The sequence below is a fragment of the Podarcis pityusensis genome (assembly GCF_964106645.2).
Source record: "Podarcis pityusensis genome assembly, chromosome: 7".
Lineage (NCBI taxonomy): Eukaryota > Metazoa > Chordata > Lepidosauria > Squamata > Lacertidae > Podarcis > Podarcis pityusensis.
The window spans coordinates 1,382,077-1,402,153 of NC_138031.1; the positions used below are offsets into that span (position 1 = coordinate 1,382,077).

At 45.9% G+C, this 20,077-nt stretch overlaps 2 protein-coding genes across 2 annotated transcripts; one reads left to right on the forward strand and one right to left on the reverse strand.

The window, feature by feature from the left end:
* Window positions 1-207: 207 nt before the first annotated feature.
* LOC308480906 (fucolectin-like) lies at window positions 208-6,433 on the reverse strand. The gene is made up of 4 exons (XM_081012878.1): window positions 6,356-6,433; window positions 5,671-5,762; window positions 2,469-2,760; window positions 208-445 (listed from the first exon to the last, which is right to left on the reverse strand). Exons 2-4 carry the CDS (start codon window positions 5,759-5,761, stop codon window positions 286-288), a joined length of 543 nt encoding a protein of 180 aa, XP_080869004.1. The 5' UTR covers window position 5,762; window positions 6,356-6,433; the 3' UTR covers window positions 208-285.
* Window positions 6,434-8,287: 1,854 nt separating this feature from the next.
* On the forward strand, window positions 8,288-13,461 carry LOC308480905 (fucolectin-like). The gene is made up of 4 exons (XM_081012877.1): window positions 8,288-8,463; window positions 9,013-9,104; window positions 10,632-10,923; window positions 13,232-13,461. The coding sequence occupies exons 2-4, from the start codon at window positions 9,014-9,016 to the stop codon at window positions 13,389-13,391; spliced, it is 543 nt and encodes a 180-aa protein (XP_080869003.1). The 5' UTR covers window positions 8,288-8,463; window position 9,013; the 3' UTR covers window positions 13,392-13,461.
* The last annotated feature ends 6,616 nt before the right edge of the window (window positions 13,462-20,077 follow it).

Below are 20,077 nucleotides of genomic sequence, written 5' to 3' on the forward strand. Positions count from 1 at the left end.
GAACGACAACGGTGGGGTGCAGCCACTTCATAATGTTGCTCGCAGAGGGAATTTCTGCATCTTCATCCTCGTAGAGCAGAATTTGATATGCAGACAGGACTCGCAGCTCCAGAAGGGGCTATTCAGCCTGCTCTCTGGCACAGGCAAAATCACAGACCCTCTTGGATCTGAAGGCCTGATGAACAAACGGGAGAGACAAATAGAGCCTACTCAAAGTATTTTTATTGGAGAGCGGGAGATTCAATCTGCTCTGCCCCCCACCCAAAAGCACATGGCTGGCGATTCCTAACACTTAGCACCCGACTTTGTCCCATAGACCTCCAGCTCACACAGGGTCAGGGCAGCTTTGCGTCCAGGGAGATTCACGCTTACGTAGCGGCCCTTGAGCTGTTGGCAGAAGATGGTACTGATGGAACCACGTGTGGGGTCTGTAATGTTTCCACAGCTGCAGAGAGAAAAAGGAGGTCAGCCTTGGTGTGGAAGCCATTCAAAATAACTCTGTCTGCACACGTACAGTCATACCTCGGGTCACAGACACTTCAGGTTGTGTTTTTTTGGGTTGCGGACCGCTGAAACCCGGAAGTACCAGAACGGGTTGCCTCCGGGTTTCGGCGGTCGCGCATGCGCAGAAGTGCTAAATTGCGCTTTGTGCATGCGCAGAAGACCAAATCGCAACCTGCGTTTGTGTAGACGCGCAGACATGGGTTGCGAATGCTGCGGGTTGCGAATGTGCATCCCACACGGAACCCGAGCGTCCACTGTATGTGACAATGCTCCAAGGAACCCAATAGCACAGGTGTCAGGGACTCATACTATCTAGACTGGGCCAGGCAGGTAGGGACAGAACTCACGGAGAGTATCCTCCACGAACTGGTCCAATCCTCATTTAAAACCATCCATGTTGGTGGAACTCACTATTTCTTGTGGGGGGACGGGACTTCCATACCTCAATTTGCAGTGCAAATGTCAGCTAAAAGCTTCTGTCTGCCGCCTTTTAAGAGCAGGCAGAGAACTAGCAAAGATCTTAGTGCTGTGAGGCCACAGCTCTCAGAATGGAGACATGTCATGTTCATACCAAAGAGCAGGTAGGGACATCTCTCTGATCTGTTAAGCACCAGCCTTTTAAAGTCAGCCAGCAAAACAGCCTCCCTGGGCACCAGTAATAGCACGAAGCACCGTATCACTGAGACTGGATGTGAGCTTGTCTCTGATCTTAGTACTGGGACACTTAGACTGGAGATGAGTGAATGAACTGCTATTATTTTAAACCACAGGCCACCACAATAGAAATATAGCACTATTGGGGACAACAGACTTTTGCACCCAGTGTCATCTGACATGACGTGATTGATATATGGATGTGGTTGTCCCAAAATGATCTGTAGGAGTAGACATCTGCTTCTCTCTGATGTTAGTGCTGTGAGGCTTCCATGCTAAGATCAGAGATAATCCTCTGCTTGCTGCCTCTTAAAGGCTGGGTGAAGTCTTATCTCCAATCTTAGAGCTGTGGTCCCACAGCGCTAAGATTGGGCATAAGAGGAAAAGCTACTTGGTTCTTGAAAGCTGACTGTCAAAGAGCAGGCAGAGGCTAGTCTCCAATCTTAGTGCTAAAAACCACAGTGCTCAGACTGGATATAAGCCTATCTCTGATCTTGGTGCTGTTGTGCTTAGTGCTTCTCTTAATTAACCCTGATCTGAACATAATTCTTAAATTTGATGCTTGATGTCATATGACCCATGCATGGTTTACCCCAAATGTTAAGGCAAGCGCTGCTTGATGACAAGCCCACAGACCCAACTACTGTATGTTAAGGTAGCTAACCTGCAGTCCTCTTGATATTGTTGGACATCAGTCCCATCAGCCAACATGATCAATACTCAGGGATGATGGGAGTTGTAGTTCAACAACATCTACAGGGCCAAGAGGAAAGTGGGAAGCCCACCATTGGGGGAGACCAGAGAGGAGGAGGTTGCAGGACTCAAAGTAGGAAGTCAACAGATTGTGGAAAATCTTTTGTCATGAGTTTATAAGAGAAGAGACATCATCTCGCAACAAACTAAAAATGTGGTGCAGGAGAAAGGATGGAGAACAGTCAAAGAGAAAGTCATGGCTTCATGCTTGATGAAGAAGGCAGGAGTGTCAGGGAAGAGGGAGAGGGAAAGAAGAGGGAGGGGATGAAAGATGGGAAGTTCAGTCTTGGACTTATGAACTTGAGACACCAGTGAAGCATCCAAGTGGAGAAGTCAGAGAGGCCGTTCCACCCAGGAATAGGAATTAGCACTTGCCATGCCACACAGAAGCAGGTCTTGAAATATGGGCAGGATCCACTTCCCCCTGCTCCCCCCACCCTGATTGGGAATAGAACAAAGGAGCTACAAGTTAACGAATCTGCAGGCATCTTGAGAGCATCTCCTGGGATGCCTTTGCTGAAGGACGAGTGGGGAGGGGAGAGGCAACGGGAACTTACAGGGGGTTTGACTTGCCATGGTCAGCAATGGAATTTCCCACATGGATCTCGGCTCCCTGGAGTCTCTCGCACCAGCAGTGCAGACAGACTTTTAGCAGCACGGCGGTGATGGCATACTGCTCCCCCAAGTCTACATGCCACCATGGCTCTTTCTCAAACTTGGTGAGGGTGCAGGAGGCGTGAGCGAAGTCCCCGTCACAATTCCCATCTACGGCTTTGCTTGCTGATGGAACAAGTGGATGTGACATGATGGAGGACTGGCAGGCTGGCCGGCCGCTGGCCAAGTTGCGGACTGGAGTCACAGCATGGAAAGACGATGGGAAGAGAAATATCAGCTTAAGAAGAGTCCTGCAGCCGCTGGATTTGGCCAGAGGGGCCCATGTTCACCCAGTGGCTACCCAGATGCTTCTATGTTTCTTTCATATTATCAGTAGGTTAACAGCAGCAACAATAAATTGAGAATGAATCTCATTCTGGTGGTTTTTTTTTTTACAAAATTGCATTTGACTGTAATAAAACCTCCAAGTGGTTTGCAAAAACACAACACAACACCCACTTAACTAATCAATAATCAATTTCACATTCCCTCCCTCCTGTTCTTCTCATCTTGATGCACGACAGACTCAAGCTGCTCCCTGACTTCAGTCACACTCCAGAAAATTGTGGGGATGTTGGCTGCCCACTATGGTTATTACACTTGTGTCAAAGGGCACGGGGGGGGGGGGTTATTGTGACTCTGCTGGGCCCCTCATCCACTCTTTCCCTTGGCCCAAGGACAATAATCACTTTTTGGGAGAGCAGTTCCTAGGTCCAGAAGTTGGGGACTTTTACCAGCTCTGAATGGGGTTGTGAACTCTCTGAAGAATGTGATGTGGAGTTCTTTTGGAGCTCCTAGATCCATATTTTTCACTGGAGCCTCAGATTACCTCTGTGGTGAAAGGAGAATCAGTGATACGGTCTCCCTCGAGAGGTTGTGGACTCTCCTTCCTTGGAGGTTTTTAAGCAGAGGTTGGATGGCCATCTGCCATGGATGCTTTAGCTGAGATTCCTGCCCCTCCAACTCTACAGTTATGTGATTCTAAGCACTCATTATCCCCTTAGGCTGATACGCCAACTGTGCCCTTTCTTGGACAGGGACAGCTTGGCCACTGTGATTCATGTGGGGCTTCCCTTTCAATTGGCCCAGAAACTGCATGTGTCCAGGGTTTGGTTCACCCGTCAGGCTTTGCAATGGATCGTGGGAAAATGACACGCCCCCATCCAATGAGTAAGATGGCGCCCTTGTTTTCACTGTCACAAAACTTTTGGGCCACTGGTTTGGGGAGGAATAAGAGTGCACTTGGAAAAACCAGAAAAAGAAGGAACATTTTATCATATGTGGTGGGAATGTAAAAAAGTTCAAAGTTTGTAGATAGACTAAGATTAAAGATTAGGATTAAAGAAATTGAAGGAAATGGAAATTTGATATATAAGAGGTAAAATTTTAATGCTATATTATATTAAGATTAAAGATTGGGATTAAAAAAGTGGAAAAGAAATTGCTGGACAAACAATTTGGACTGGAATACAAAAGAGGGAGGTATGAGGAGGTCCAGAAAATAAGTAAATTTAAAAACGGAAATGAAAAGGTGATATTGTTTTTAATTGTTCTGTCTTTTTTTATTATTTTTGTTTTTTGTTTTTTGTTTTCTGTGTTTTTTACTCTTCTTTGGATTATGTATTGTGTATTTGTGTACTTCTTTTCTATGTTTTTCTGTTTAATCTTTTACTGAAATCTTAATAAAAATCATTTAAAAAAAAGAAAAGAAAAGAAAAGAAAGGGAATGTAAAAAAGTAAAGAACTTCTGGGAAATGATATTTAATGAGATGAAAAAGATATTGAAATATACATTTTTTTAAAAAACCAGAAGTATTTTTACTTGGTATTATTGGTCAGGACATTAATAGGCAAGATGTTAAATTGTTTCTATATGCTACAACTGCAGCAAGGGTATTGTTAGCCCAGAAATGGAAACAAGAAGAAATTCTGATGAAAGAAGAATGGCAGACGAAATTAATGGACTATGCAGAAATGGACAAAATGACAGGAAGGATTCAAAACCTGTGGGACCAGAGATTTACAGAAGATTGGAAGAAGTATATTAATTATTTGAAGAGCAATTGTAACCAACAAATTACGCTAGTAGGACTACAAGAAGTTTTGTAAAGAGGACTATACGAAGTGTTACAAAGTAAGAAAAGATAGAGATACAGTGGTGCCTCGCAAGACGAAATTAATTCGTTCCGCGAATTTTTTCGTCTAGCGAATTTTTCGTCTTGCGAAGCACGAAATCCCATAGGAATGCATTGAAAATCAATTAATGCGTTCCTATGGTCAAAAAAAGTCCAAACAAAGCCAAATTTGGTACAACAAGAGTTTATTAAGTGCTCTTTAAAGTCACACATACTGTAAAGAGCATTTCAAAATTCAAACCCAGAATTTTTTTTAAAAAACAGCAGAGTTGCCCAATGGTCCCAGAAAATCATAAAAATGCAGAGAAAAACACACAAGCTTCCAGATTCTTGCAAACCCCTCCCCAACACCAAGTCCTTGAATTCCAAACACCCCAACCCAAAATCCACCCCCCCCCAAAAAAAAGTTTTAAAAGCTTAACTTACCAAATGGCTGCAAAAGAAGTTTTGGAAAAGCTTCAAAAATCACCAAAGTCTTTAAAAACCTCAAAAAAGGCTACTATGTACACTGCGTTCTATGAGTTGCTCCTCGAAGTCAAGTCGCAACTGTATTAACGGTGTTAAGAAAAAGGAAACAAACTTGCAGGACGTTTTCGTCTTGCGAAGCAAGCCCATAGGGAAATTCGTCTTGCGAAGCAGCTCAAAAAACAGAAAACCCTTTCGTCTAGCGAGTTTTCCGTCTTGCGAGGCATTCGTCTTGCAGGGCACCACTGTATTGGTTATGAGTTTGAAATGTAATGGGGAAGATAATACTAAGAGATTAGATTGGAAAATTTTCAGACAGGATTGATGGAAGTCAATTGAATAAAATGTAAACGTATGTTTAATTACTGTTGAAAATGATATGTTAAAAAACTAATAAAAAATTTATATACCAAAAAAAGGGGGGAGAAGAGTGCACTTGGAAAAACCACTTGGCTTTGCTCACAGACTGGCCACCCTTTCCCCCCTCCCTTCCCCCAGGTCTTACCAATGCCTTGCAGGCCAGGCTTGCAGCTCTGGGCCTCCCCATGCCCTGCCAGGAACATCAGAGCCAGCAGGCAAGCCCAGGTGAGCAGCATCCTGCAAGGGAGGGAGACGGCCGTAAGTGGGAGACCAGGCTGGACAAGGGGGGGAATCATGTTCAGATGGAGGAAAGTCTATCTATTGGGCTGCAGGAATTGACAGAATTTGCAGAACATGGCAGCCAAAATAAGGATCCAGGACAAAAAACAGATAAGGAGTGAGTGGGAAAGCTTTGGGGAATATCTTAAATAAATACGATAGTAAAATCAATCTACAAGTAGGGGTACCGGTAATTCTATAATCCACAAGGATGGATTAGAAGGGGATAAATTAACAGTATGCAGCAAAATTAGATATATTATGAATTCCATGGAATGCTGTGCTGGGAAGTCTGTACAGAAACAATGTATGATGGGAAAACAGAAAAATGAATAATAATAATAATAATAATAATAATAAAAACAAAAAACCCCAGATTGATGAAAGGCCATGCAGCCATGAGAATGCCCTTCTTTAAACTGATGGAGATCCCTAATGAACTTTTAATAGAGTTTTGAAAATTAAAAATATAGTTTCAGGTATTCCAATTCCAGATCTGGGGGGATTTTCTAGGCTTCAAAGATCACATCCCATGGTTTTTCTCAGCTTACCTTGGCTCTCTTTCTTGGGATCAGCAGCAGTGTCTGCTGCCTTCCTTGGTGGGTCGCAACCACAGATTCTCCTCCCAAATCTGGGACCTTCCTGCTTCCAGAGGAGTCCTGCACCTCCAGGTTTTATCCCCTTTGCAAAGGGCAGCTCTTGCCTGGCTTAGAAGAACCCAGCCAATTGGGAAGATGTTGACATTAGGATGTAGAGAATCAAAATCAGCTCTTGACATTTCTCATCTGAGTGGGCTTCTGTGGTTTCTGACTCTCTCCCAAGAGGAAATAAAGGGCACCTCCTTGGCAGGAGATGATTTTATAAGAAGTTATCATCATTCCATTTATCCCATTTAGAGAACAGACGGTGCCAAACTGAGTACTGATACTAACAGTTCCTAACCACATCAGCAGTGGTTCCTAACCTTTAAGAGGGAGAATGAGCTGTTTTGAATTCATACCGCCCTGGGACAGATATAAGATATATGTTCAAAAATACAGTAAAGGTCCGCTATCTATGCTAGCATTCGATTGACGTTGGAGAGAAATTGAGTTGAGAAATAAGATTAAGGGTACATACTGATATGGGAATGTATTAGATAAAATGTAAAGAAATATACAATAATAAGAGTACATTCATTTGTAAAAAAGGAATATACAAGGGGATTGACAGGAAGTCCGTAGTGTTGGTACATATATGATTTTGGAATAGCTTTTTGTCTTTGTATATAAACTTTGTATACATGCATACTTTGTATACATGTTGGAAATTAACGTTCTTATGTTACACATTGTCATATCACATTACAGGGCTTATTATAATATGACAATGTGTACATATGTAACATAAGAACGTTAATAAATAAATAAAATGGGGGGGGGCAAAGCTTATACCCAGAACAAACTTAGTTGGTCTCTAAGGTGCTACTGGACAATTTTTTATTTGTTTCGACTGCGTCAGATCAACATGGCTACCTACCTGTGGGAGACCTCTGGACAGATACCGTTCCCGGGTTTGATGTATCAGTTACTGTGCTTTTTAAAGGGCAATGCAAAACATGCAGTTTGTGCTCCAAAACATTGCAAAACAAATGCAGAAATTGGGCACTGCTTGGAGCCAGTTGCACAATGTGGGATTTGAGTGCGGTTAACAGCGGCATGAACTAGGGATCCAGTTTTTAGTATCATTTTGGGAGTGGAGTTTGTGATGCGGAAGGGTTTGAAATGATTGCAAAAGTTTGGCACCAGTTTGCGGTGAACCGGGCAATGTTGGGTTTGGGGGCAGATGCCTATGGCTTCCCGTTGGATTATCAATTGCTCAGTTTGTGGGAGGTGCAAAATACAGGTCTGGGATACAAAATGACACAAAACGAGCACAAAACTTTGGCGTCAGTTTAGAGGGGATCCAAAATTTCAGGGTTACATATTAATGAGGCTTATACAGACAGCTGATCTCTAACATAAGATTTCTGACTTTGTGCAATAGATCTCCACCTCACCCAAGGTCAAGAACTCTGCCTGTCGAGAGATGTGGAGTCTCTCAGAGCAGCCCTAGAGCCATTTACAGTATAAGGTGGTGAGGGATCCAAGGTGATGCTGATGCAACTGCCCAGAGAACATTAAGGTGATCCATAGCGTGGTAGAGGTCCAAAACAACTCATTCTCCTTCCACAAGGCCGACCAAAAAGTGTTCATTTTGGAGCTTAGCTGATGTGGTTGGGACCTGCCAGTATCAGTACTCAAGTTTGGCACCCATCTGATCTCTAAATGGGATAAATGGAATGAGGATGTCTTCTTCTAAAATCATCTCCTGCCAAGGAGATGCCGTTATTTCCTCTTGGGAGAGAGTCAAAACCACACAAGCCCACTCAGAACCTGCTCAGATGAAGGATGTCAAAACTTGATCTTGATCCCTAGATCCTGGTGTCACCATCTTTCTGATTGGCCAAGTTGAGCCACGTCAGGCAAGCGCTGTCCATTGGGAAGGGGATAAAACCTGGAGGTGCAGGACTCCTCTGGAAGCAGGGAAGTCTCAGTTCCAGTTTGGGGAGAAGAACCTGTGTCTCCTGTCCCACCAAGAGCAACAGACGCTTCTGCAGACCCCGAGAAAGAGAGGCAAGGTAAGTTGAGAAAACCCACTGGATATGATTATTGAAGTCTAGAACTTCCTCCGCAAAAAAGAAGGTCCTGATCCTTATTGGGTAGATCTAAAGCTGTATTTTTATTTTTTAAAGTCTGTTAAGGATCTCTAGCGCTTTGGAGAATATTATGACTAACATGGCCCTTGATTCTGAATGCCCCTTTATCACTCTTGGCTGTCACCAAAACCCTGTGATGGTGCTAAGGGGGAGCCAAACACCCCCCACCCCATGGCTCCAGTACAGGCTTCCTGCTCACTGACGTCTGTCCTTCTCCAGTGTGGTGAAGTGGTTAAGAGCGGTGGAATCGTAATCTGGGGAACTGGGTTCGTGTCTCCGCTCCTCCACCTGCAGCTGCTGGGGACCTTGGGCCAGTCACACTTCTCTGAAGTCTCTCAGCCCCACTTACCTCACAGAGTGTTTGTTGTGGGGCAGGAAGGGAAAGGAGAATGTTAGCCGGTTTGAGACTCCTTCGGGTAGTGATAAAGCGGGATGTCAAATCCAAACTCTTCTTCTTCTTCTCCCTTGCAGGATGCATCCCATCTGGATTTGGCTGCTGGTCCTGGCGCTCCTGGCAGAATGTGCAGAGGCCCAGAGCTGCAAGCCTGACCTGCGAGGTGCTGGTAAGACCTGGGGAAAGGGAGGGGAAAGGGAGACTGGTTTGTGGACAAAGCCAAATGGTGCCCCCTATCCCCATAGGGCACTCTTATTTCTGCCTCTAAGCTGCTTTGTGACAATGAAATCCTGGGCATCATCTTACCCAGTGGGTGGTGATTGGCATCATTTCCCCATGATCCATTGCAAAGCCTGATGGCGGAATGTCAGGGGACTGCCATTGGAATGGGGGAGGGAGGCAGGGGGATACAGAGAGCCTCCAACGCTTCTCAGAAGCATCCTCCTCTGGCAGTGGGGAAAGCCACACCGCCAGCGAAGCAGAGGGGTAAGGGGGTAGCCGGGTGAAGGGGTGTCCACGTTCTTATGTTGGGGGAAAAGCCAGAAGGGGCCACTCCCAGAATCTGCAAGTGACTGAGACAGACATGGACTTTGGGGTTATGCACTGTAAATAGTTTGCACCAAATAAAACCTGTAAAAGACAGGTCCTGCCTGGTTACGCACAAGCAACCATCACCCGCATCTGACAGGGAACCAAAGTTTTGACCTGACAAGCCATGATGGGAGAACAATTCCACCCCCTGCTAATTCCACATCATGCCTTCAGATGTCTTCTAAAAGTCAGATAGTTGTCTATTTCCTTGACATCAGATGGAAGGGCGTTCCACAGGGTGGGCGCCACCACCGAGAAGGCCCTCTGCCTAGTTCCCTGTAACCTCACTTCTCACAGGGAGGGAACCGCCAGAAGGCCCTCGGAGCTGGACCTCAGTGTCCAGAACGATGGGGGTGGAGACACTCCTCCAGGTATACTGGACCGAGGCCGTTTAGGGCTTTCAAGGTCAGCACCAACACTTTGAATGTTGCTTGGAAATGTAGGTCTTTCAGGACCCGTGTTATGTGGTCTCGGCAGCTGCTCCCAGTCACCAGTCTAGCTGCTGCATTCTGGATTAATTGCAGTTTCCTGGTCACCTTCAAAGGTAACCTAACGTAGAATGCATTGCAGTAGTCTAAGCAGGAGATAACCAGAGCATGCACCACTCTGGCAAGACAGTCTGCAGGCAGGAAGGGTCTCAGCCAGCGTACCAGATGGAGCTGGTAGAAGAGGTGAGGTCCTTGCAGACTGGATGCGAGCAAATGTTGTCCCCATCTTCAAAAAGGGGGGAACAGGAAGACCCAGGTAACTACCGACCAGTGAGCTTGACATCGATATCAGGAAAGGTCCTGTTGTTGTTGTTAATTCTTTAGTCGTGTCCGACTCTTCGTGACCCCATGGACCAGAGCACGCCAGGAAAGGTCCTAGAACAGATAATTCCATAGTCTGTCTGTGAGCACTTAGAAAAGGATGCTGTGATTACTAAGACCCAGCATGGGTTTTGCAAAAACAAGTTCTGCCAGACAACAACACAACTCTACAGTTCTGTAAATCTCATTTCTTTTTTTCCTGCAGTTACAAGCTCAGTAAACCCACGGAATGCTGTTCCTCTCGTCATGTTCTTCTTTCTCTTCCCCATCTTCTTTCCACCACACTGTTTCTCCAGCTCGCAACCTGGCCAGAGGCCACCCAGCCTGTCAGTCCTCCATCTACTCACATCCAATTATTCCGTCAGCAAGCAAAGCCATAGATGGGAATTGTGACGGGAACTTCTTCCATGGCTCCTGCACCCACACCAGCACTGAGAAAGAACCGTGGTGGCATGTGGACCTGGGCGAGCAGTTTGCCATCTCCACAGTGGTGGTGAAGAACCGTGAGGACTGCTGCAGCGAGAGACTCCTGGGAGCTGAGATCCGCGTGGGAGACTCCGTGGCTGACCATGGAAAGTCCAACCCCCTGTAAGTACCAGTTGCCTCTTCGCTCCCCACCTGCTCTGCAGCAACTGCATCCCTCAAGATCACTTGTAGTTCCTCCCCCCCCCCATTCATAATTGAGGAGAAGGGAGAGTAGCAGAAAAGTGGATCCTGCACATCTTTGAAGAATCCTCCGGAAAAACTATCTCTCAAAGGACCTGTTGATGGCATTTTACCATTGTATTGCGGAGAGTGTATTAACTTATGGTCTGTGCATGTGGTTTGGGAGCTGCACGGCCAGGAGAAAAACAATGCTGTCCAGGGTTGTAAAGACTGCGGAGAGAATAATTGGGTGCCCTCTTCCCACCTTGGATCAAATCTATGCTTCCAGGTGCCATAAGAAAGCTGCAGAGATAGCGCAGGATAGTGCGCACCCCAGAAATGATCTCTTTCAGCTTCTGCCTTCTGGAAGAAGGTCCAGGGTTATAAAGACTAGGACTAGCCACCTGAGAAACAGTTTCTACCAAATGTGATTTTGGTTTCAAACGCAGTGTAAGGTAGTCTCTGTGGGAGTATATTGTATTTAATTATGGGGTATCAGAGGTTTTAGGGGGTTAACCAGGCTGGGATAGCAGGCTTGTTGGTTTTGAATGTCTGATGTAGATTTTTTCAATTTCGTTGTTCTGTATGGGACAATGACAATAAAGATTATTGTATCGTATATTAAGTTTGCGTCAGGCTTCAGGGAATCTGATCCCTCCCACGGGGGCAGCCAAGAAGCAGATAAACAAGAAGAGTTCTTACCAAGTGGTTTATTCAATATTCACAGAGAGAGACGAAGGAATGTGGTCTCTCTTAGATAATGGCGTTGCTCCGAGTAAATTCCCACCCCCTCAGTCCCTCCTATTCTACGTCATCCCCGAGCCAGCTGATCTGTGCTTTCTGTCTCTGAGATTTCTGTTCTACTACTCTCAATGCATGCCTGGTCCTGGGAGAAAGGGGGGGGGGTCAGGAATGCTTTCCAAAGACACTGAGTCTGTCAGCTGTCTCTCCCCTGGTGCTTCTTCTTCCTGCTGTTCTCCTAATATTTCCCAGCTTCTCCTCTCTGCAGCCTCAGAACTATGACCTTCTGCAAACCACTGCTCTACATCTATACCATTCCTCCTCAGTCTAGTCCCTGACAGTTTGTTGCCGAATCATGTTTCTTCTCTCCTGTATTAAAACTTTTCCACATTCTGGTCACCTCTTCTGTGGTCTCCTGCTTACTCTCCCAACTCCACTGGTGAGCTGCCCACTTTCCAGCACCAAGATGGCTAATAAGCTTCTGGATGCTTTGGAAAGGCAGCCGACAGAAGCTCACTTCTCAGCTTTGAGCTGTCAGTCTGTTCCCATAAGAAATTGTGATCCCCACCATCTTGGATGGCTGTGCTGGGCCCGGGGATAACCTGTGAAATGTGGTCCAGGACCGGTCCAGAATCCGAAGGTTCTGCTGGGAGCCAGTCCAACAGGGCCAAGGCAGGACACGATGCAGGAAACCAGGCAAGGACAGGTACAGGATCTCAGGCAGGATCTGGCATACAGCAATGTTGCTCCTGCAACCTGGGGCGGGGTCCAACAGCCTTTTATCTTTGTTGGGGTAGCGGCTGGTCCTGATCCCCCGGCGACTCACCTCCCTGTTTTGCCCAAAGGCGAGCACTCCTCCTGCGAGTACTCAGGTCTCTCCTTCTCTCAGACCTCAGTCTCTGCAGCTCGGGAGAGGTCAGTGGGTTACTAGACCCAAACGCCTCAGCCTCCCCTGACCCAACTGGTAGTGGAGCAGCTGTGAGTGATGTCCCAGCTGAAGGCAACGAGGTCGTCCCCGCATCTGGAGCCAGGACAGGCTCAGGCCCCTGACTCGGCCCAGCTGGTGTTTGTTGCAGGGGAACCTGTGCAGACTGGGACTCTTCAGGATCAGGCCCCAGACTAGGTTCAGCTGCCGCCTGAGGCAAAAGGTCCAGTGCGGACTGAGACTCTTCTGGTTCCGAGTCCGAGCCCGAGTCCCTTCAAAGGAGGATTAGACAAATTCTTGGAGGATAAGGCTATGCGTGGCTCCAGCCATGATGGGTATGTTCTCCCTTCATGGACAGAGGTGTATACTAGTTCCTGGGGCTCCAGGGAGTGGGGAGAGCCCTGCTGCTGTGAAGTCCCACTTGTGACCTTCCATTGGGGCACCTGGCTGGCCACTGTGAATGCAGGATGCTGGTCTAGGTGGCTTCAGGTCTCTTCCAATGCAGCCATGGATGGTTCTGTGAGCCCAGCGCCATGCAGAGGCGTCGGGAAAAAGATGTGGCTGACCTCCCTTTTCTCTTTGCAGCTGTGGGAACATCACGGACACCAGACGTGGCTCCTTCAGTAGCCTCAACTGCCACTGGCTCAAGGGCCGCTATGTCAGCGTGAACCTCCCGGGAGATGCATCCACCTTGACGCTGTGTGAGGTGGAGGTCTATGGGACAAAGCTGGGTGACCAGTGTTAGGAATCACTGGGGGAGGGGACAGATTTAGTTGAACCCATGTTGACTCTCCAATAAATATCCATTGAACAGCCTTCTTTGGTCTCTCCAATTTGTTCAGCAGGCCCTCAAAGAGGGTGCATGGTTTTGCCCGTGCTAGAGAACAGAACCAGAGAGCAGACTGACCATGTGTGGGAACTGCAAGTCCCGTTTGCTAAGAATCTATCACAAAGGGAACTAGTCACACAACTAGAGATGCTGGTGACTTCTGCTCTAAGAGGAAGCAGATACAGAAATTCCCTCAGTTCTCAGGTTTCCTCAGTGTCCAGGGCCAGAACTCCTTGAAGCGATTCCTGATGATAGTGCTGGGAGGGGAGGGGTTAACACCAGAAATTAGATATAATTAATGTTTTGTTTTTAATTTGACATTTCCTAAAGCTGTTACCATGAAGCTCAGTGGAAGTTTACAACCCGTCAGGAAGATGGGCCATTATTTAGGAAGTGCCAAGGTGTTTGTAAGACAACCCTCAAGAACAACTTTGTACTGCTGTTGTTGTGGTCAGGAAAACAAATGGAGTGGGTGGGTTTTTACATCAAAGATGTCTTAAATTCAAAACACCATGAAGAAGTGGGTCCTAGAAGCATGAAACGCTTTTCTCCAGGGAACTAAGCGTTCTATAAAATCCAAGCTCAGAGCTGCAAACTGCTACCCAGGTTGGGACCAAGTCATGAGTCCCTTTTGAGCCCTTCATGCATGCAACTGCCCACATGGCATTAGGTGGCTGGATGGAGGGGTTCTTGTGGGGAAGCTCGTACTGGAGCCATGGGGTGGGGTGGTCTGGCTCCCCCATAGCAGCCTCAGAGGGCTTTGGAGACAGCCAGGTGTGCTGAAGAGGCATTCAGATCCATCAAGGTTGGCCAGGAGAGGAGTCATCCTCCAGAATGCTGGAAACCCCTAAACAGTTCTTCAACAAATCTTGTTTTGGTTAAATGCAGTTTTCAATATGCCCATTCAGGGTGTGGGGGGCATGATCCAGGCTTCAGGCATCACATCAACTGACCTTGGGATCAGCAGAACTACCCAATCAGCGAAGTCCTGCCCCATCTGGTTTTATCCCCTTTCAGCTCTCGTCTGGCTCTGAATAACCCAACCAATCAGAGAGACGTTGACACTGGGATTTTGACTGTCAAAACCAGGTGCTTACATCCTTCTTCAGAGTGGCATTAGGTGGTTTCTCTGCCAAGAGGGGAAAGACTCACCTCCTTTTCAGCAGGTGATCTGCTTTGAATATAATAATATGTCCTCACTGCATTTATTTCATAAAGGGGGACAGATGGATGATAACATGAGTATTGACTCTAGCAGGTCCCAATCTCTCACACCAAGCTCCAGAATGAACACTTTGCTTTCAGCCTTGTGGAGAGAAGGGAGGTACTTCTGTGCTGGAATGGTCTCCACAAACTCATGGAAATGTCTTTGCCTCCCTTACCTGAAATCAGGTCAGAAGTGAGACAGAGGGCATTTCTCTCTCTTCTGAACACAACAACCAGTCTGGGTAGGCCAGTCTTGCCTTGAGGATCCTTGTGTCTACAGGCAGAAGTTATGTCCATGAGTCCAAGGCAAATACTTAGGAGGCGATAAAGATAGGGCATCCAACTTACCTGTCTGTCCCCGGAGACCATAGAGCAGGCATCCCGAAACTCGGCCCTCCAGCTGTTTTGGGACTACAACTCCCATCATCCCTAGCTAACAGGGCCAGTGGTCAGGGATGATGGGAATTGTAGTCCCAAAACAGCTGGAGGGCCGAGTTTGGGGATGCCTGCCATAGATACTTCCTTCTCACAGAATCATAGAATTGTAGAGTTGGAAGGGACCCTAATAATAATAATAATAATAATAATAATAATAATAATAATTTATTATTTATACTCCACCCATCTGGCCGGGCCCCCCCAGCCACTCTGGGCGGCCATCTAATCCAACCCCCTGCAATGCAAGATTCTCAGGTAGATCATACATGACAGATAACCGTCTCTCTTAGAAACCTCTAAGGAAGGACAGCCCATCACATCATGAGGGAGTCTGTTCCATTGATGAACAGCTGTTACTGTCAGAAAGTTCTTCCTGGTGTTTAGTTGGAATCCTTTCTTGTAACTTGAAGAAGGATCGATGAAACCTTGAGAGGAAGTGATCGTGTCCTCTTGGTTTTCATTATACAAGAGAAAGCTGAGTATAGTCAGACATGCACTCTGGACTTAAAGAAGGCTCCAGGAACCACTGGGTGAGATCCCATGGTCAGAAATCCAGAAGTCCAAGATGGATGGGAGCTTCTTCAAGGAGAAATATTGAAGGCACAATGCAGACAATTCCAACAAGAAAGGAATGGGAGGCATCAAAAGAAACCAGTTTGGCTGCATGAAGAGCTTACAGATGACCTGAGAGTTAAGATGTATAAGAAACAGAAGAAATGAGAAATCACAATAGTGGAGTATACACAAGTTACCAACAGTTGCAGGGTGAAGGTCAGGCTGGCTAAAGCTCAGAATGAGCTCAGATTTGCAAACCGGGGTTCCAACTTGAATAAAATATTACACTCCAGGTAATCAATCACATAACATGATACACGCACACCATTTGAATGGCAATTTCCATCAACTGGGGTGAGGGCTGGCCCCCTCAAATAATTTATTGAGGGCCTGGAGGGATCTCAGCCCCTAGGAGTTGGCTCCTATGCTTGCAAGAGAGGTTAAAAATAATATTTAAAAAGGTTCTTTGGTTATGTTTGAAGCAAGAAGAAGAACAAGCAAGTAGTAGGTCCTCTGAATATGAAACACGGAGAAATGCTATTGGGTGACAGAGAGAAGGCGGAATTACTCAACACCTGCTTTGCCTCTGTCTTCACCCAAAAGGAAAGGGATGCCCAACCTGGTGATAACAGAATAAACGATGCAAGGAGGGAGCTGCAGCCCGGATAGGAATAGAGGTAGTAAGGGAACACCTAGATACTTTAAATCATGGGTAGGCAAACTCAGGCCCAGGGGCCGGATCTGGCCCAATTGCCTTTTCAATCCAGCCTGCGGACAGTCCAGGAATCAGCGTGTTTTACATGAGTAGAATGTGTCCTTTTATTTAAAATGCATCTCTGGGTTATTTGTGGGGCCTGCCTGGTGTTTTTACAAGAGTAGAATGTGTGCTTTTATCCATTGTTTTGCCCGGACACTGAGGTCCAGCTACGAGGGCCTTCTGGTGGTTCCCTCGCTGCAAGAAGCCAAGTTACAGGGAACCAGGCAGAGGGCCTTCTCGGTGGTGGCACCCGCCCTGTGGAACGCCCTCCCACCAGATGTCAAAGAGAAGAACAACTACCAGACTTTTAGAAGACATCTGAAGGCAGCCCTGTTTAGGGAAGCTTTTAATGTTTAATAGGTTATTGTATTTTAGTGTTTTGTTGGAAGCCGCCCAGAGTGGCTGGGGAAACCCAGCCAGATGGGCAGGGTATAAATAAATAAATAAATAAATAAATAAATAAATATTATTAAATGCATCTCTGGGTTATTTGTGGGGCTTAGGAATTTGTTCATTTCCCACAAAAAAATATTGTCCAGCCCCCCACAAGGTCTGAGGGAAAGTGGACCGGCCCCCTGCTGAAAACATTTGCTGACCCCTGCTTTAAATGAATTCAGATCTCCAGGGCCTGATGAGCTGCATCCAAGGGTATTAAAGGAGCTTGCAGATGTAATTTCAGAGCCTTTGCCTATTATCTTTGAGAATTCTTGTAGAAGAGGTGAGGTCCCTGCAGACTGGAGGCGGGCAAAGGTTGTCCTCATCTTCAGAAAGGGAGAAAAGGAAGACCCAGGTAACTACCGACTGGTGACCTTGACCTTGATACCAGGAAAGGTCCTAGAACAGATCATCACACAGTCGGTCTGTGAGCACTTAGAGAAGTCCTGGATCTCCTCTAGAGCAGCCCTGCTGGTTTTAGCTCCCTCGTGATAGGCAGCTCCTGCCTGGCTCAGAAAAACCTAAGCTGGTCAGAAAGATGCTGAGACCAAGATTGAGGACATCAAGTTTTCTCCTTTCTGTACTCAGTTTCTTTCTTGTTCCCAACACCCATGGGTCCAGTTACACAACCCACAACTCTGGTTATGGGTTGTGGGTACTCCAGCCTATCTGCAACTGCATGCCACAGGTGGAAATAAAAAAAGAATCCACTGCCATGTGCCAAATGATTTGAAAATAAGAAATTTATCATGCAAAGAAACACGGAAAAGGGTATTTGTTTTGGCCCGGTACCAACCATGCCCATAAGCTCCAAAGCAAATAGTCTGCTGGGGCCTTGTGGAAAGAGGGTGGATGTGCTTTTGTGTTGGAATCACCACCCTGAAAGCTTGACCCTGAGGCCGTTTTGCCGGAACCATCTGTCAGGTGAGTCGGCGAAGCCCCACAGTAGACAAATAGCGACATGAAATGCTTGGGGAAATGTTGCAGATATCGCAAAAATATTCCCCTTGGGATGATGATGATTGTTTTAATTAAGTGTATCCTGCTCCCCCCCCCATCTAGACCCATTAATTAATTGTTTTCTGGACTTCATCCTTCCCTGAATGTACTCATAAGAACATGAGACAGATCATTGCTCCATCTAGCATACTATTCTCTTGACTGATAGCAGGTTTTCCAGAGCTCCAGGCAAAGGGGACCTTCCAAGCCCAAGCTGGAGGCGCTGAGCATTTTCAAAACACATCTTAAGAATTGTTGCAGTATGAACTCGGTCGCTGCCTTTGAATAACTTCTGCAGCTGTATGAAATAAGAAACAAGATCATAGGAGAATAATGTTGTTGTTTAGTCGTTTAGTTGTGTCCGCCTCTTCGTGACCCCTGGACCAGAGCACACCAGGCCCTCCTGTCTTCCACTGCCTCCCGCAGTTTGGTCAAACTCATGCTGGTAGCTTCGAGAACACTGTCCCACCATCTCGTCCTCTGTCGTCCCCTTCTCCTTGTGCCCTCCATCTTTCCCAACATCAGGGTCTTTTCCAGGGAGTCTTCTCTTCTCATGAGGTGGCCAAAGTCTTGGAGCCTCAGCTTCAGGATCTGTCCTTCCAGCAAGCACTCAGGGCTGATTTCCTTCAGAATGGAGAGGTTTGATCTTCTTGCAGTCCATGGGACTCTCAAGAGTCTCCTCCAGCACCATAATTCAAAAGCATCAATTCTTCGGTGATCAGCCTTCTTTATGGTCCAGCTCTCACTTCCATACATCACTACTGGGAAAACCATAGCTTGAACTAGATGGGCCTTTGTTGGTAATAAAGGAGAATAATACTTTATTATAAAATGAACAGACATTGGCTTTGCTCTTGGGAACATCGCCCGGCTGTGGGGCGTGGAGGCCACTCTCTGCAAGGCCCTTTCCACCTGGCCTAGGGGGCGGGGCCCACACTCACCAGCCCTACAAAAGAGGAGACCAGAGGGACATCGCTATGCCTGACAACAAACCCAAACTATTGGGTTCTTGTGCCCCATCTCTTTGAGCCTGCCAAACAGCCATACCATGCTTATGATGATATTTTATTCTCTTGTTAATTGCGCTGATTTAAATGTGCATTTTATATTTGACTTCACTTAGCAATTTTTTTTAATGTTTAAGATTTTGTTTGTTTGTTTGTGTTAAATATGCATTCTGTAACTGACCTCCTTTGTAATGTTTTATTTCGAAATCTTTCAGATAATATTTTTGTTTCCTGTTAATGATGTTGCTTTGACTGTATGCTTTATATTTGGCTTTCTTCATAAATGTTTGATTCTGGATTGTTTTATTGATGTTGTAAGCTGCTGTAAACCGCTGTGAGGTTTTTCTTAAAGCGGTATAGAAGTGAAATGAATAATAATAATAAAACTAGCAAAGAATGTGCAAGTTTTTCAGATTTTGCAATGAATAATACCTTCTTGTTGTCTTTGTCCATGGAGTTTTCTTGGCAGGGATACTGGAGCGGCTTGCCAGTTCCTGCTCCAGGTGGATCACGTTTGGTCAAAACTCTTCACTATGAGGTCAATATGGAGGTCAAATGGCCGAAATATTGGGAAATTTTGGAACAAGACGGAGATAGATTGAAATTGCAGAGTTTTGAAAAACTAAAAAACAAAGTGCGAGACTAGCTTCATTATTATCAGATAATGGAGGCATTTAGATTGGACAGGAAAATTGGTTTCCAGGTGGAAAGATCCAAATTAGAAACAGAATTGTTAGAACCCAAAACTAAGAATTTGTCAAGAATGTATAACTTGCTGCTGAAATGGAATACTCAGGATGAAACGGTAAAATCGGCTATGATTAAATGGGCACAGGACATTGGACATAACATTATGTTTGCTGACTGGGAACAGTTATGGACCACAGGTATGAAATTTACGGCATGTAATGCCTTAAGAGAGAATATTATGAAAATGATATACAGGTGGTACATAACCCCAGTCAAGCTTGCGAAAATCTATCACTTGCCCGATAACAAATGTTGGAAATGTAAAGAAACTGAAGGTACATTTTTTCACCTTTGGTGGACGTGCCCAAAGATTAAGGCTTTCTGGGAAATGATATATAATGAATTAAAAAAGGTATTTAAGTATACCTTCCCCAAGAAACCAGAGGCCTTTCTCCTGGGCATAGTGGGCCAAATGGTGTTAAAAAAGGATAGAACTTTCTTTATGTATGCAACAA

Coding starts and splice junctions, on each gene's coding strand:
- LOC308480906 (XM_081012878.1), bottom strand. CDS start 5,761: ATGCTGCTCACCTGGGCTTGCCTGCTGGCTCTGATGTTCCTGGCAGGG. Junction 2,761..5,670: donor GCCTGGCCTGCAAGGCATTG/GTAAGACCTGGG, acceptor CTGTGACTCCAG/TCCGCAACTTGGCCAGCGGC. Junction 446..2,468: donor CATGGCAAGTCAAACCCCCT/GTAAGTTCCCGT, acceptor TTCTCTCTGCAG/CTGTGGAAACATTACAGACC.
- LOC308480905 (XM_081012877.1), top strand. CDS start 9,014: ATGCATCCCATCTGGATTTGGCTGCTGGTCCTGGCGCTCCTGGCAGAA. Junction 9,105..10,631: donor GCCTGACCTGCGAGGTGCTG/GTAAGACCTGGG, acceptor CTGTTTCTCCAG/CTCGCAACCTGGCCAGAGGC. Junction 10,924..13,231: donor CATGGAAAGTCCAACCCCCT/GTAAGTACCAGT, acceptor TTCTCTTTGCAG/CTGTGGGAACATCACGGACA.